Source organism: Gossypium raimondii, chromosome 9 (assembly GCF_025698545.1).
Source record: "Gossypium raimondii isolate GPD5lz chromosome 9, ASM2569854v1, whole genome shotgun sequence".
NCBI lineage: Eukaryota > Viridiplantae > Streptophyta > Magnoliopsida > Malvales > Malvaceae > Gossypium > Gossypium raimondii.
In genome coordinates this window covers 29,570,154-29,585,913 of record NC_068573.1, presented here as the reverse complement: position 1 = coordinate 29,585,913, position 15,760 = coordinate 29,570,154, and the positions used below count along the sequence as shown (strand labels likewise).

The window sequence follows — 15,760 nt, the reverse complement described above, 5'->3', positions numbered from 1 at the left end:
CATAAACATGCTATAATAAAATAAATTATAGTAAAATATACCGGAGATCTTTAACATCATCGTCATCACCCTAGCACTATTACAAGTATTAAAATAACTTTGTTTTCATAATAACATTTATAAATTAATAGTAAAAATATTTATAACACAATCAAAATTTTTGTGTATGATGCTTTAAAATTATCTGATACAAATTGTATCAAATTTCAATACCAATCAATCCAAATTTTCAATAATAACATGTTAATAAGAATAAATTAAATCCTATTGAATTTCCTTTAATCACCGTGTCAACAACGCTTTCCATTACAATTTTAATCCAATTTCAAACATATTTAATAATAAAATTTACTCATCAAAGTTTTTCATTTAATATAATGCATAATAAACTTCAATTAAAAAAACCCTAATTTATAAGATCTTCGACAATTTTATCAAAAAAGATAGTGGGAAATTAAATCAAATACAATTATATAAATTTCTAAACACCAAAATCTATTTGGCAAAATAGAATTTTAAATGTTTCTTGGCAAGAGAATAACAAACACATTGAGTTTGAGCCGTAAGGGGGGAGGTTTATGAACTTTTGGGTGTGTCCTGACACCTAAGTTCGAGCCGTCACGTGTTTTTTTTTTTAATAAGATGTGTGAAAAAAAAATCGAAAATAGGTCAATTATTCAAATAGTTATTTAATTATTAAAATTTTTTATTTTAGGTACTTGAAATAAACTTTTTCACTACTCCGTTAAAATCACAAAAGATAAGTTGACATGATAGTTAAAAATCGATATAATAATAAATTTAGTTCTCAATTTTTACATATTATATCAATTTAATCATGATTTTAAAAATAACCCTCAAAATTTACAAATAATCTAAATTTAATCTCAACTCTAAAAATTCAAAAAATATATAAAAATACATAAATATTTAAAAATATAATAATAAAATAAAATTTAATATAAATATAAATATTAATGTTAAATAAATATAAATATAAATATATTAATATTAAATAAAAATCCCTTCTCCACCACCGTCCCTCTGCCCCTCACTCTTTGCTATTGTTGCTGCAAATTTATATTAGGTTAGGGTGGGAGGGGATTTTTATTTTATTTAATATTAATATTAATATTAATATTAGTATAAAATCTAAATTTATTATTATACTTTTTGAAAATATTTAAGTATTTTTGTATATATTTTGAATTTTTAGAATTAGGATTAAATTGAAATTATTTGTAAAATTTGAGGGGAGTGATAGGTAGAAGGGGAATTTTTATTTTATTTAATGTTAATATATTTATTTAATATTAATATAAATTTGAATTTATTATTATATTTTTCAAAATATTTATGTAATTTTATACATTTTTTGAATTTTATAGAATTAGGATTAAATTGAAACTATTTTTAATATTTGAAGGTTAATTTTTAAAATTATGACTAAATTGATATAATATGTAAAAGTTGAGGGCTAAATTTTTTATATATTGGTTTTTTAATTGCCATGTTAGCTTGCCGTTTGTGATTTTAATGAGAGTGACCAAAATGACTAAACTATGTAACGTGAATGCTTAAATTGCAAACTTTTTTATTTTGAGTGCCTAAAATGAAAAATTTTATATTTGGGTGACTAACTGTGTAGTTTACACTAAAAATAAAGAAAATAAATCAACTATTATGTTGATGACGTATTATGAAATAAAGATAAAAGAGAGTAAAGAACAAATAAATTGGGAAAGCAAAAGAACTATGATATTTTTTGATTAATGAGTATATTTACAATGGTTCTCCAAAGTCTATATTTATAGGCATAAAAAATATAAATAAAATAAAATCTACTTCTAATGAATATTAAAATCTTAATGTACATCAAACTTATCTTGATCTTAATAGATATCCACTTAATAATAAAATATTCGTAACAATATTAATATTAATATCCATATGAGTTTTGTATTATTTTAATAAATAAATAAATATATTTTTGAAATGAACTGAGTTGGACTTTATAATAAAACAAATCAAAGTACAAGCTAACTCATTGAAGATGGACCTACAAGAATGAAGAAACAAACAAAATTAAAAACAATAACCAAAATAATAAACAAACGGAATTGAAAAAGAAAACAAATTAAAAGCCAGCCTAGACTTAGATGGCACCCACTCTCCAAAAGTAAACCCTAGAAGCTTGTGTCGATGCCAGATTCCTAAAAGGCAAATATTCTCAAAAAACTGATCTTTTGCATTTCTTTGCCTTTCCTTCTACCCAAACATTCCCCTTTCTGCTATCAATCTAGTTCTCTTGGTCTGAGGAGTAAGGATCCCACTCCGGTGTCGTTCATCATTTTTAAGTCCAGGTATTTCAGGTAAAAAAACCAGTTGAACCATTCTACATCAGGAATTTCAGGTAACAACAGTACCCACTGTAAGTTTAAGTTATTCCATATAGTTGCTAAAACTTGACAACTTCTAAACACATGATGTAGGGTTTCGGGACTACTACCACATCGGGGACAGAGACTGTCCCCCCCACTCGCCTATGATGCAAATTAACCATAGTGGGAAGGAAGTTTCATGTTGTCGTCCGCATATGGATTTTTACTTTTGCGGGAATCTGTAATTTCCATAGTTTCGTATAGAGGTCTTTAAGAGCATAATTTGTATAATTAGGCTAAAAGGCATCTTTATGTAATATTTTATAGACGGTTTTGACTGTAAGATCACCAGATGGGTCATTTCACCAAACCAGGACATTCTCATTTCTCTCTTTCGGTAAATGAATTTGCAAGACTCGGTTTGCAACCTTATCGGGGAAGGTACTTCTGATCAAGTCTTCTTTCCATATCATGTTGTCACTATAAATATACTTTGTCACCACATTCAAACCTCTTAAATTAATATTTTCATGGATATGATAGGATGGCAAACTTGGCAACCATGCATCCCCCATTATGAAAATATTAGCGCCAGAGCCAATTCTCCAACAAAGCTCACTCACTAGCAGACCCCTCACTAACCACACTTTTCTAGGTAAACGAAGGTAAATTGCCTAAATTCATATTGAGAAAACTAGAATTCGGATAATATTTTACTTTTAAAACACGAGATAATAACGAATTAGGATGATTAATCAAATTCCAACCTTGTTTTGTGAGTAAAGCGACATTAAATTTAACTAGGTCACGAAAACCCAACCCTCTCAATTCCTTCGACTCACTAAGATGCTCCCAAGAACACCAATGAATCCCACGTTTCCCTGGTCCTTTTTGCCACCAGAATTTAGCCATGATTTTTTCCATCTCATTACGTAGGGCTTTTGGGAGTAATAAACACGCCATAGAATAAGTAGGAACCGCTTACAATATTGATTTAATGAACACTTCACGTCCCTCTTCTGATGAATAGCGAATACTCCATCTTTCAATACATTTTTTGAATTTGTCTATTAATATTTGAAATTGCTTATTCTTGCGTCGCCCCACCATGTTAGGGAGACCAAGATATCTTTCCAGATCGCCAGAATGTTGTACACTTAAAAGCCTGAAACTAATTGTCTGTTATACGTAAAAGTGTTGGTGCTGAAAAAAAAGTAGACTTGTTGAAATTTATGCACTGACTCGAACATTGCTCATACTCTCGTAAAATAGTTTTTAGCACACTTTCCCCTTGAACAGATGCATACTCTCGTAAAATAGTTTTTAGTACATTTTCCTCTTGAACCGATGCCTCACCAAACAAAATGGAATCATTGGAAAAAAGTAAATGCGAAATCGAGGGTTCATTCCTACTGGCTTGTGCACCCTTTAACCAGTCGTCCCAAATTGCAATTCTCATTAGTGAAGATAATCCTTCACTGCATAGTAGAAAAAGAAATGAACTCAAAGGGTCACCTTGTCGGAGACCTCTACTAAGACGAAAATATTCCCTTACTTGACCATTTAGAATAACTGAATACGATATGGTTGAGATAAATCTCATTATAAGCTTCACCCAACGATTATCAAATCCCAACTGAATAATCATGCCCTTTATGAAACCTCATTCAACTATGTCATAAGTTTTACTCATGTCTAGTTTTAATGCCATAAATCATTTCTTCCCCACTCACTTTTGATGAAAAGTACATAAAATTTCATAGGAAAGTAATACATTATCAGATATTAATCTACCAGGCACAAACACACTTTAAGATTTATCAATACAACTAACCATTACACCTTTCATGTGATTGACCAGAACTTTTGCAACTATTTTGTAAATAACACTGCATAAACTAATGGGTTTAAAATTTACCAAATTCGTGGGATAAGGGACTTTTGGTAAAAGGACAATATTAGTCAAATTTACTGAAATAGGGTCCATACCTTCACTAAAAATTTTTAAGCAAAACTCAGCAACATCTCCTCCAACAATGTGCCAGAATCTTTGGAAAAAAGTTGTTGGAAACCCATCATCTCCTAGAGCCTTCGTAGGCCCCATCTTTTTTAACACTTCTCTTACTTCGTCAACCATGAAAGGAGCTGTTAACTGCATATTTTTCTTCTGAAAGATGACTGGCACGATCCCCCCAAAATTCGAGACATCTCTAACACCATTAGAAGTGAACAGATGTTGAAAATAATCTCGCGCAATATTGTCCATCTCGTCGACCTCTGTCATTTCCTTTCCATCTCCTCTTTGTAGGGATTTGATTTGATTACCCGATTTACGGCTGGAAGCATACTTATGAAAAAATGTTTTGTTCTTGTCCCCTACTTTCAACCAGTTTGCACGAGCGCATTACTCCTAGAAACGTTCGTCTTTATCAATTTCTAAGCTGGGATGGATTTTGGTATCAATGATGCGTGCAAGATTTTAGTCGTTAACATCTTCTTCTAACAGAGCCGCCAACTATCACATGAGTTTCTCTTTTATTCCCTTACGTTTACGAGCTATACCCCTCGACCATCGAACAAGGCTGGTTTTCCAAAAGAGGACCTCGTGAACCATCCTAATACGTGCAGGCAGTATCTTTAAAAGAATTCTCCAAGATCCACCATGCTTAAAATTGAAAACTCATCCTTGTACGATTTTTTGTAATTTGATCAATGTGAATGAGTATTGGGCAATGGTTAGATAACAAATGAAGATGATGTTTAATAAAAGCATTAGGAAACATGTTTATTCACTCAACACTAGCCAATCCTCCATCCAACCTTTCTCAGATGTTTATTTCCGGTAAATTTCCCCTCTCCCATGTGTGCCATGCAACCTCCATGCATCGCTCATCTCTAGGAAGATCTCCCTTCTTTTCATACGTGTATATTATCTCATTAAAATCCCCGCAGACTAACTAAGGAATTCCTTGATCCTGACCCAAAAGCTGAAGTAAATCCTATTACTCCTCTTTACTACGGGCATATAGAGAGCTATAAAAACTAGTAAATCTCCACCTACGCACTCCATCGTCTTCCTCAACCTCCACGTAAACATGACTGATGGAGAAACTTTTTAAACTAATAGTGACATTTCCCTTCCATGCCAAGAAAGCCCTCCTCTTGATTCCTCTGCTGCTACCTCAATACCATTAAGGAAGCCACACAAACGTCTAACTTTCTCCATTCTAACTTTATTGATTTTTGTCTCCATAAAGAATATAATTTGAGGATTATGTAGTTTTAGTATATGCCGAAGCATTCGAACAGCCCTAGGGTTCCCCAAACCCTGGACATTCCAATTTATAATTTTCATTGCAATTGGTCAGCTTGCCTTTTGGCAGCCGCCGTTATAAATTAAAATTTTCCCGAACCCTGCTTAGTAATCTTCTCCATCCCACCTGTGGCTAACGTCGTGCGATCTTCACCCAAGGTTTGTCGAGGACATTTTTTTCCCTTCTCCCCCTCTAGCAGCACCCCCTCAGAATCATGCTTCATTGATGTCTCCTCAGATACAAGAGATGGGTCCCCTATTAAATTCAAACCCATCATAGAATCGAAACTCTTGTAGTTTCCATATTGATTTGTAGATTCCAACGTTGTGCGCCCCATCCTCTAATTTTGCGAGCTGCTTTCTCGATTTGATCGTTTCCCATCATTTCTTAACCATATACTACCCATCGCCAGGGCACATTTTGATTGTGCCCTAATAGACAAATCCTAACCCATCTCAGCAACTTCAAAACCTAGAGACATCCTCTCCTCACAAAAAGAATCGCTACGGCCTAGCTTGCCATAAAAGAAGCAGAACAAAGTCATACGTTCATATTTAAAGTGCACATAGCCTATATTTTCTGGTGAAAACAGTAATATTTTCTTCCTCTTCAAGGGGAGACGTATATCCATACAAAGCCTAATTCTCATATAACTCCTTAGGCCCCTAGCAATACTCTCAACATCATATTCAACAAAACATCCAATAAAATTACCAAGCTGTCTGGCTAAGACTTCAGAGAAAAACCCTAGAGGGATATCATGCACTTGGACCCAAAAACAAGCATAAATCAAATGAACTTTTAGGGGATCCTCTCCAATACCCAATCAATGAAATAATAACATGTGGTTATTAAATGTCCAAGGAGATCCATTAATCACTCGCTCCAAATCCATTAGATGAAAGAAACGAAACAAAAAACTCTTCTCCCCTAAATCCAATATTTGAATACCTTTGATGAGATGCCAAAGATTAGCTAACGTACTCCGCATGGCAGGAAAGTGAATAACATTTGCTATCAAAAAAGCCCAACCAAACAGAAATCATGTTCTTCTCCGTCAATCGGATCTCTCCTTTATGCTTCTTCAATCTGATCTTCTTGATCATCAAGGGACAATGTCGCCAACGCGTTCTCCATTATTAAGAAAAACCCCTCAGATCCGTTTTGTCCCACTAGCATGTTAGAACTGAAACAGATCTATATTCGAACCAAGAAAATTGACAAGAAACCTTAGAAAATAGCCGCTGTCGTAAACAAAATAACAAAATTAATTAAAACCCTAATCGTGCTTTACAGAGAAAGCAGACAATAGCGTGCAAAGAAAGCAGGCACTTGTGGATCTAATAAATACATATTTTTAAAATTAAATGAAAGTTATAAAATTAATTACATATTTTTAAAAATACTTTGTAATTACATTATTTTTAATTTAATAATGATTCTTTTAAAAATTCATTACAAAATTAATATTATAAAAATATTATAATTTTAATATATACAATTTACTCATAGGAATTATAAACTAATTATAATATATAATTTAAATAAAATCCAACCCAAATTGTTTTAACCCAACCAAATATGAATTAAACCAAACAAAAAAAATGAAATTTAAAATACAAAAATTAATTTTACCTACACAAATTATATCTTCGTAATCACGAATTACCTCCTTTCTTGATTGATACAAAATAATTCATTGTTAAATAATTTTATTTATAATAAATTCAATTAGTGAAACATAACAAATAAAAGTGAGACAACTTATTTATGCCACATCAAGAAAGTTGATAAACGTTAATTTTTTCATCTATTTTGGGATGATTTGACAAACAATACAAGTTCAATAGCTAAAAGAGATGAAAAATTAAATGGAGGGCTAAAATGATATTTTCTAGAAAGTTGAAAGGCTAAATAAATCATTATGCCTTAGTTAAATAATTAATTGAGTTGATGTTATTTATCAATCGAATTTCAATTCACTTATGAAATTACTAAAACCTATTATTTTTCACAAAGTAACAAATATTATTTTGAAGGTATTTTTGTCCTTTTATATTTTTATATAAAATGTAGAAAAACACATACACATGATTAGATTTGAATAAAAAATCATAAATTTTACCATTTTAACTTTATCATTTCAATTAAAACCTTAATAAATTTATTACATATTATTAGTTTTTGATTGTATAATAATCTAATTAATGTTAAATTTGTTAATAATTTTAACTTAACAAATTTGAAAACAGGAATTGCATTGTAATGAAAGTGACCAAACATCCATCATTTTCATACCATCTTCCAATTTTTAACCACCACTTCTTTTCTCTTGGTCGGATTTTAACTTCAACACCCTTCAATGGAATAGGACTTATTGCACTGAATGTCCTTGAACTATCTTCCAGATTTTGAATCGGTGCCTAAACTTTAATATGTTCTAACTGAGCCATAAAGGAATTAGTATTGTATCATTTAGGCCTTAAATGTGAGTTCGAAATTGAAGTGGAGTATATTTAAAAATATAGATCAAATTGTAAACACGTCTATACCTACAATGGGTAACTTGAATATGATGTTTTAAAGAAATAGACAATGTCAATAAATTTTAAGACCAACAATTTTTTAATACATTTATGATTTAACGGCTAAGCTAATAACTAGGGTGAGAAAAGGACCGGATTAATATAATACCAATAATTTGAAGGTTCAATTAGAACATTTTAAAATTTGAAAATAAATTTAGAATGTGAAGCATAATTGAAGGATATCTAATGCAATTAACCCTAAAATAGAACTTGTTTGGTGTTTTTGTCGCTTACTTATTTGGGCAATATTTTAAGTTGATTAACATTGCACATTCGCCTGCCAATCGGTTGTTGGATTTGAAGACAATAGCAGATAAAATTGAGTTTTAAAATGAATTTATTGGATGCAAATATAACCAACCGGCCGAGAAAGAAAACAAAATGTTACACGAAATTTACATAAAATATTCATAGTATTAGTGAGTGAAACAAAGACAAATCAGAAACGAAGTGACAAGAAAAATCCAATGATTTGCAGCTTTAGGTTAATTAAACTATTTGTAAATTAATATTTCGGTTATTCAACTTCAAAACATTATAAAATAGTTATTGAGTTATTTGGAACTTTTCATTTAAGTCATTGAACTGTTAAAAGTATTTTTGTATGCCCTTATCTGTTCACACCGTCTACATCAATTGAAACATTTTTTCTTCATTCTCTTTTACAATTCAATTTTTTTTCATGGAAAAATTTTGAAAGTTAATAATCTGCGAATCAAAATCCAAACAACTTTTTTCTTCGATCTCTAATACTAACCGTTAGATCGACTTGGATCTAAGATATGTTCTTTTACTTGTCAATGTATACTGATTCACCAAACTGATTGTTGAATCGTCGCTTGCGACTCACTAGTCGGACTTTTTTTTATTATAAAAAACACCTTATTAGCTAGTGACTTAAATACAAATTTTCGGATAGTTCAATGAACCATTTTATCACTTTTTGAAGTTGAGTGACCAAAACGTAAATTTACTAATAGTTTAGTGACATTGGATGTATACCCTTTTGATTATAGCAACAGGGAGGAGTGAGCCAAAAGCTATTTACATGTTTCGAACTTTATTTAATAATTTAGAACTAATTCTACTATGATTTTTATTTATATATATCTAAATTTGTTTTGTTCTGGAATTTGATGTTAAAAAGTTTTATATATATTTTTTATGTTCGTTTTATGGTTAATGTTTGGGATTTGGGGTTGTCTCTTTTATAATAATTTGTCTCTAATATTCGAACTTAGATTTTTTCCTTGAAAATACAATGTGTCTTACCTCTGACCTATGACATATAGGTCACCACTTAGGAGGCATGGTATCAGGGGTTCAAATCCCATCAAGGGTGAGATGCTCACACCCACTTGGTATGTGGCTATGCAACCACGTATGACTTGATTCCTCGAGGTGTTCCCCTTCCGTGAAACAAGTTGCTCATGGTGTGTTAGCTTTCGATAGAAGAGGGAGACAAAATCCTGTCACGACCCAAAGACAATACAGACCATTTTAGAGGGTCCAACCGACTGCCCTACAGATGACACTTCAAATATTTCTCCCGAATCAATCGACCCACTCGGCAATAATAAAATTTAAAAACAATACATTTTAGTAAATATATATATATATATATTACAACGAGGCAGATTTTATTTAAATCCATTAATCTAATCTTGAAAGATTTAATAAAAAGCCCACCCTTTCTAAAAACTCGTTAAAAAAAGAAAAAGCTTCTAGGAGGTTGGGAGGGGTCAGAACCCAAATATACACATTTTTGGCCATTTCTAAATTTCTCTCTCCCTAGCTTGGCCAAGTATTGGTGAACACGAAGTAGTTGAAACATAAAACGTGTAAGCTCCAACCCAAATCCTTACAAAAGCAAAAGCACAAACAAGACACTCCCAATCAGTTTCTTGTATTAAACAAGTTGCCATTAAACAAATTGAAAAGAAAAATAAAAACACACATATATATTCATCAAACAAAACAAAACCAAACCAGACCAATCATTGCTTATAGGTGTTTTTTTTGTTGAGTTTTGTTCTTGAGTATATTGAGAGCAATGCCTCTAAGACCAAGTAATACTAGAAAGGATGTTGAAGTGAGGAAGAAAGGGTACAAAACTTTAGTATTAGATGGTGAAGAAGCAAGAAGGAGAAGAGAAGACAATTTGGTGGTGATAAGGAAGTCCAAAAGAGAAGATAGTCTCCTCAAGAAAAGGAAGGATGGGTTCTTTGTTATCAATCACAGTTTGTATCAACAGCATTCAAATGTAAGAATTCATTGGCTCCTTTTTCTTTATCGGGTAAATATACATTTTTGTATTTAAACTTAGGCTTTAAGGTTTAATTTGGTATTTAACGTTTTTTTGGGTCCAATAGGTAACTAAACTTGGTCTCAAGGTTCAATTTAATATCTAAATTTGGCTTCATAGTTCATATTGGCTCAAATAAGCCATTTATCGTAAGTATTAATTTGGACAATAAGAAACCAAGTTCAGTTACCAATTTGAACTAAAAAGCTAAGTTTATGCATCTAATGGGACCAAAATAAACTTTAGGTACCAATTTGAATCTTAAAGCTAAGTTTAAGCCCTTAAATGGATAAAAAAAATCCTTAAGTACCAATATAAACTTGAAACCTAATTCAAATACCAATATATATATTTATCCTTTTTTATTCATGCTACTTTTAAGGGAGGAGTTAGACATTTTTTCCTCATTTGCAAGGATTAAAATATAAATTTATCATTATATTTACTTAAAATTTTCACATTTTTGTTTTTTTATGACAGTTGGAATGTGTTCCATTGATGGTAAAAGGAGTATCATCTGATAATCCTGCATTGCAATTGGAAGCAACCACTCTCTTTCGAAAACTATTATCCGTTGGTTTGTGTTTCATCATCTTCCTATCAACATTTTATCTTCATTCTTTCTTTAACCTCTATAATTTGCATAGTTTTCTAAATCAGATTGGACTGATTGGTCGGATTGGTTGAATCGGAAATTAATTAAGGTATCAATTCCGAGAAAGATATCAGATCGGTTGATTTGTAAATCGGGCTAAAAATTAGTTGAGCCTATTTTTTAATATTTATTTATCTTTATAATTTTTTATGAATTATTTAATCGAACTATACAAACTGATCAAATTGACAAATTGATGATTTAACTGATTCAACCACCAATCTAATACTAAAAAAATTGATAGTTGAGTTGCTATAAGCTCACATTATGGTATATACCTGCAGAGCCATGCCCTCCCATCGAGCAGGTAATCGAAGCAGGCATTGTTCCTCGATTAGTGGAGTTTCTTGACAATCATGATCAGCCTCAATTGCAGGTAAGGTTGTTTTTGGTTTTAATACGGTAATGTAAAATATTTTTATAAAAATTTCGATTATCAATTAATTCTGTTTTGATTATAAAAACATTCAACAACTCGAGTTTAATGGTTTTGATTGGGCAGTTTGAGGCAGCATGGGCATTGACTAATATTGCATCTGGTACATCCGAGCACACACATGTTGTTATTCAAAATGGTGCTGTGCCCAAATTTGTGCAACTTCTTTGCTCTTCAATTGCTGATGTTCGAGAGCAGGTCAGTTCCAACTACTTTTAGGAAGATTTATAAAAATTCAAAGTAAGAAGTGTTTTTAAAAGAAATAGAAAAGGTGAAATTCTATTATTAGTCCCTGTACTTTTCAAATCGGTCAATTTTAGTTTTTGTATTTTTCGAATTTTAAAATTTTAGTTCTGATCCGAATAGTAACAGTTAAATCTATTTGGTTAAATTCGATTGTTAGTCCTATAATATAGGTACAATTTTAGATTTAGTCTATATTATCCAATTGGTCATTCAAGTCCCTATACTTTAAAATTTTGAAATTTTAGTCTTGATGCAAATGACGGTCGTCAATCTATTAATTGGATTTTTAGCGAGTAATATGTGGAAATAACAAGCTACCTATAGCCATTCCCCAACCTATAAATAGGAGGACAATGCACTTTAATATGCTCAAACCCGCGTCCTCTTACATTGACAACAATACTCAAACCGATCGAGTTAAAATTCAATCGTCTTAAAAATAATATTTAATGGAAATGAACCGAAATATAGGAAATGTCTATTTTTTTTTTGTTAAAAATCCAAAATTAATAAAAAGAAAAAGAAAAGTTAAAGTTAACTTATTCTCAATTTAACTTATATAATTGAAATGTGATTTTCAATTTAACCGATTAAATTGAGTGGTCCAATTCCGATCCTTACTTGCTTGATGAATCCCAGGCTGTTTGGGCATTAGGTAACATTGCTGGTGATTCACCTAAATCTAGAGATATAGTTCTTAATCATGGTGGACTAATACCACTACTGGCACAATTGAATCAACATTCCAAATTATCTCTCCTACGGAATGCCACTTGGGCTTTATTAAACTTCTGCCGAGGCAAGCCACCAGCACCTTTCCACCAGGTAACTAAAATTACACATATTTATTGGTTTGATTAGTTCTTTTAAATTTGCATGTTTGTTTAAAATTTCAAAAGGTTTGATCGAAAAATAGATTTGGATAAAAGATTTAAGTTTGTTTAAAATGAGTTGAACTCAAGTTTAGGTATTCAATATCCAAGTTTAACTTAATCCGATCAAGTTTATTTTTATGCTTATCTTATATTATATTTTTATATTAAGTAGTTTCTATGGCATAAAAATAAATTTATAGTAATAAATAATACTATAATATAAATATATTAAAAGAATATTTAATAAAAAATATTTAAAAATATTAAATATTAAATTTCAAAAAATATAAATATTAAAAAAAACTAAAAACTAAAAGGTAATATATGACGGATCTAAAATAAACTTGGGTATTGTTAAGCTCATACTTCTGATAAGTTGAGTTTTTATGCATCAAGATACTGCTTAAGCTTAACCTCAACCTGGCTTTAACAGACTATGAACACCTCTAACCAAAACCTATGTAATCATTATTTTTTGGTCAAATTAATGTTTTCGTCCTTCCAATATCTAATGATTAATTTTATGCCTTGTTGTGAAGGTTAAGCCTGCATTGCAAGTGTTACACCGCCTGATTGAATCGAGCGACGAAGAAATTCTGACCGATGCTTGTTGGGCGCTTTCTTATATTTCCAACGGTATGAGCGAAAAGATTCAGGCCGTGATCGAGGCGGGCATATGTCCACGACTCGTGGAGCTTCTTCAGTAAGATGTGTTGTGGATAACATGATGTATTATGTTCCTTTTGATCTTGTTGGGTTAACATTTCTCACTTTTGTTCTGTTTATGGTACCTACAGTCATCCTTCAGAAGCTGTTGTTGTCCCTGCACTTCGGACCATAGGGAACATTGTTACCGGTGATGATTCTCAGACTCAGGTATTTATTGCCGTGGCAGATTTAGGACTAAGTATTTGGGGTCTAATTATTTTTTTAAAAAAATAGAAGTTTAATGAGAATTTAAAAAATTTGGGGTTTAATTAAATTTTTAGAAAATTTGTGTATTCATGAAAATTTTCAAAAAAATTAGGAGAGTTTAATTAAATTAAAAAAAGCATAATAAGAATATTACTTTTTTAAAATTTAATTTAGCCATCTTTAGCTGTTAGTTAAATGGAGAAATCAAATTTGTCTCCTTCCAAAACTTAATAAATTAAATTTAAGCCATTTAACATAAATTTTATAATTTTATTTTAGGCCCTCAACACAAAAATTATTGACTTTGAAATTTTAATATTTTGTCAATTGTGACAGTGATTGACATAAAGTATGTATTTCAGGTTGTAATTGACAATGAAGGTCTACCTTGTCTCTACAAATTTGTGTCCCAAAATTACAAAAAAATTATCAAGAAAGAGGCTTGTTGGACAATTTCAAATATTACAGCTGGAAATAGAAGCCAAATACAGGTTAAATATGCTGCAATTATGTGTCTTCCATTGAATTAAGCTGTGTTACTCATAAAATATATATTGCAAATAATATAGGCTGTCATTGAAGCAAACATAATTAGTCCACTTGTTCACCTCCTTCAACATGCTGAACTTGAAATCAAGAAAGAAGCTGCTTGGGCTATTTTCAATGCTATCTCCATAGGCTCCCATGAACAGATTCAGTATGTTCCCCCCCATCTTTTTAATGATTTGTGTTGAATCTGCCGAGAGCCTTATAAATTCAAAAGTTGATGGTACATCATGTAAATCATGTATTGTCTCTAATTGGTGTTTTACCTTATTGTGCTGAGAGTCATAATGAATTCATATGATGAGAACACATCGTGGCGTCTAAATAGGTGAAATCATGACAAACTAAAGGTTTGATAGTTCTTGACTTGTGTGATGTACCCCTTGGTTTGTGAATTCATAGAGTCAAAGGCGATGGGAAAATTTCCCTTTAAACCATCTAAAATTTGTAAAGTTATAAGTTAAAATGGTGAAATTTCACTTTAGCCTCACAAGAATAATAGAATTATGAGTTAATCCTTATAAAAGGAATGATAAATTTGTATTTTAGTTCTCATAAAAAATTATAATTCAATTTTGATCTCCCAGTCAAAGTCAAAACACATTAACAGAGTTTGCTTAATTGCTGTTGTTGTTGTTTATTTTAACAGATACTTAGTGAAACAAGGTTGTATGAAGCCACTTTGTGATCTACTAGCCTGCTCCGATCCAAGGATTGTGACATTATGTCTTGAGGGTCTTGATAATATTCTAAAGATTGGTGAGGCAGATAAAACATCAAGCAACAATGGTAGCGGGGTAAATATATACACTGAAATGATTGAAGAATGTGATGGTTTGGAGAAAATTGAGAATCTACAAAGCCATGAAAACAATGAGATCTACAACAAGGCAGTACATATGTTAGAGAGGTATTGGTTGGAGGGAAAAGAAGAGGAAGAGGAAGATCGCTTTGGTGATTCACAATTTTCTTATGGAATTAACACTGCCTCTATTTGGAGATTTAAATTTTAGTTGCAACATTTTTTTTTGAATAAAGATAGTTTGTGAAGCTATGTATAGAAGAAATTAACAATGAGGCATAAGAAATATTTTTTTGGTGAGAAATTAACTTTGTTAAAAGAAAGAAAGAAAGAAAGAGAAAGTATTATACTAATCCTAAAACATGAAGAATTCAAATGGTTTCCAATAAATTTTATATTTAGGAAACTCAACTAATTGAATATTAAAATAAAACACAAAAAACAAACAAATAATTTTCTCCTTATAAGGAGTATTGTTGTGGAAATCAAATAATTTCCCTCCCCAAATTCAAGCTACCAAACATAATAATGGGTGTACCATTTTGAATTGATTCATTAAAAAAAAAAAGAAGAAAGAGATGTGGGGCGAAACAAGGTAGGGCTGATTCTTTTTCTTTTGAATAGTGGATATAAAGTAATTCTGATAATTGTTTGTCTCGTCCCACTCCACTATATGAAATTATCATTTTATCGTTAT

At 31.1% G+C, this 15,760-nt stretch overlaps 1 protein-coding gene across 2 annotated transcripts; it reads left to right on the top strand.

Annotated features, from left to right (window-relative positions):
- The first annotated feature begins 10,292 nt into the window (after window positions 1–10,292).
- LOC105797890 (importin subunit alpha-4) lies at window positions 10,293–15,375 on the top strand. Of its 2 annotated transcripts, XM_012627774.2 has the most exons (10): window positions 10,293–10,546; window positions 11,069–11,165; window positions 11,528–11,619; window positions 11,746–11,877; window positions 12,565–12,750; window positions 13,340–13,503; window positions 13,598–13,676; window positions 14,078–14,206; window positions 14,285–14,412; window positions 14,911–15,375. In XM_012627774.2, exons 1-10 carry the CDS (start codon window positions 10,337–10,339, stop codon window positions 15,272–15,274), a joined length of 1,581 nt encoding a protein of 526 aa, XP_012483228.1. In that variant the 5' UTR covers window positions 10,293–10,336; the 3' UTR covers window positions 15,275–15,375. The 2 variants fall into 2 exon arrangements, with proteins under 2 accessions (XP_012483228.1, XP_052477345.1); XM_052621385.1 differs by lacking the exon at window positions 14,285–14,412 and having other exon boundaries at window positions 14,911–15,101.
- The last annotated feature ends 385 nt before the right edge of the window (window positions 15,376–15,760 follow it).

Excerpts from the sequence above, each read along its gene's own strand:
- LOC105797890 (XM_012627774.2), top strand. The coding sequence starts at position 10,337 with ATGCCTCTAAGACCAAGTAATACTAGAAAGGATGTTGAAGTGAGGAAG. Across the intron at positions 10,547-11,068 it reads TGTATCAACAGCATTCAAAT|TTGGAATGTGTTCCATTGAT; the intron begins GTAAGAATTCAT and ends TTTTTATGACAG. Across the intron at positions 11,166-11,527 it reads TCGAAAACTATTATCCGTTG|AGCCATGCCCTCCCATCGAG; the intron begins GTTTGTGTTTCA and ends ATATACCTGCAG.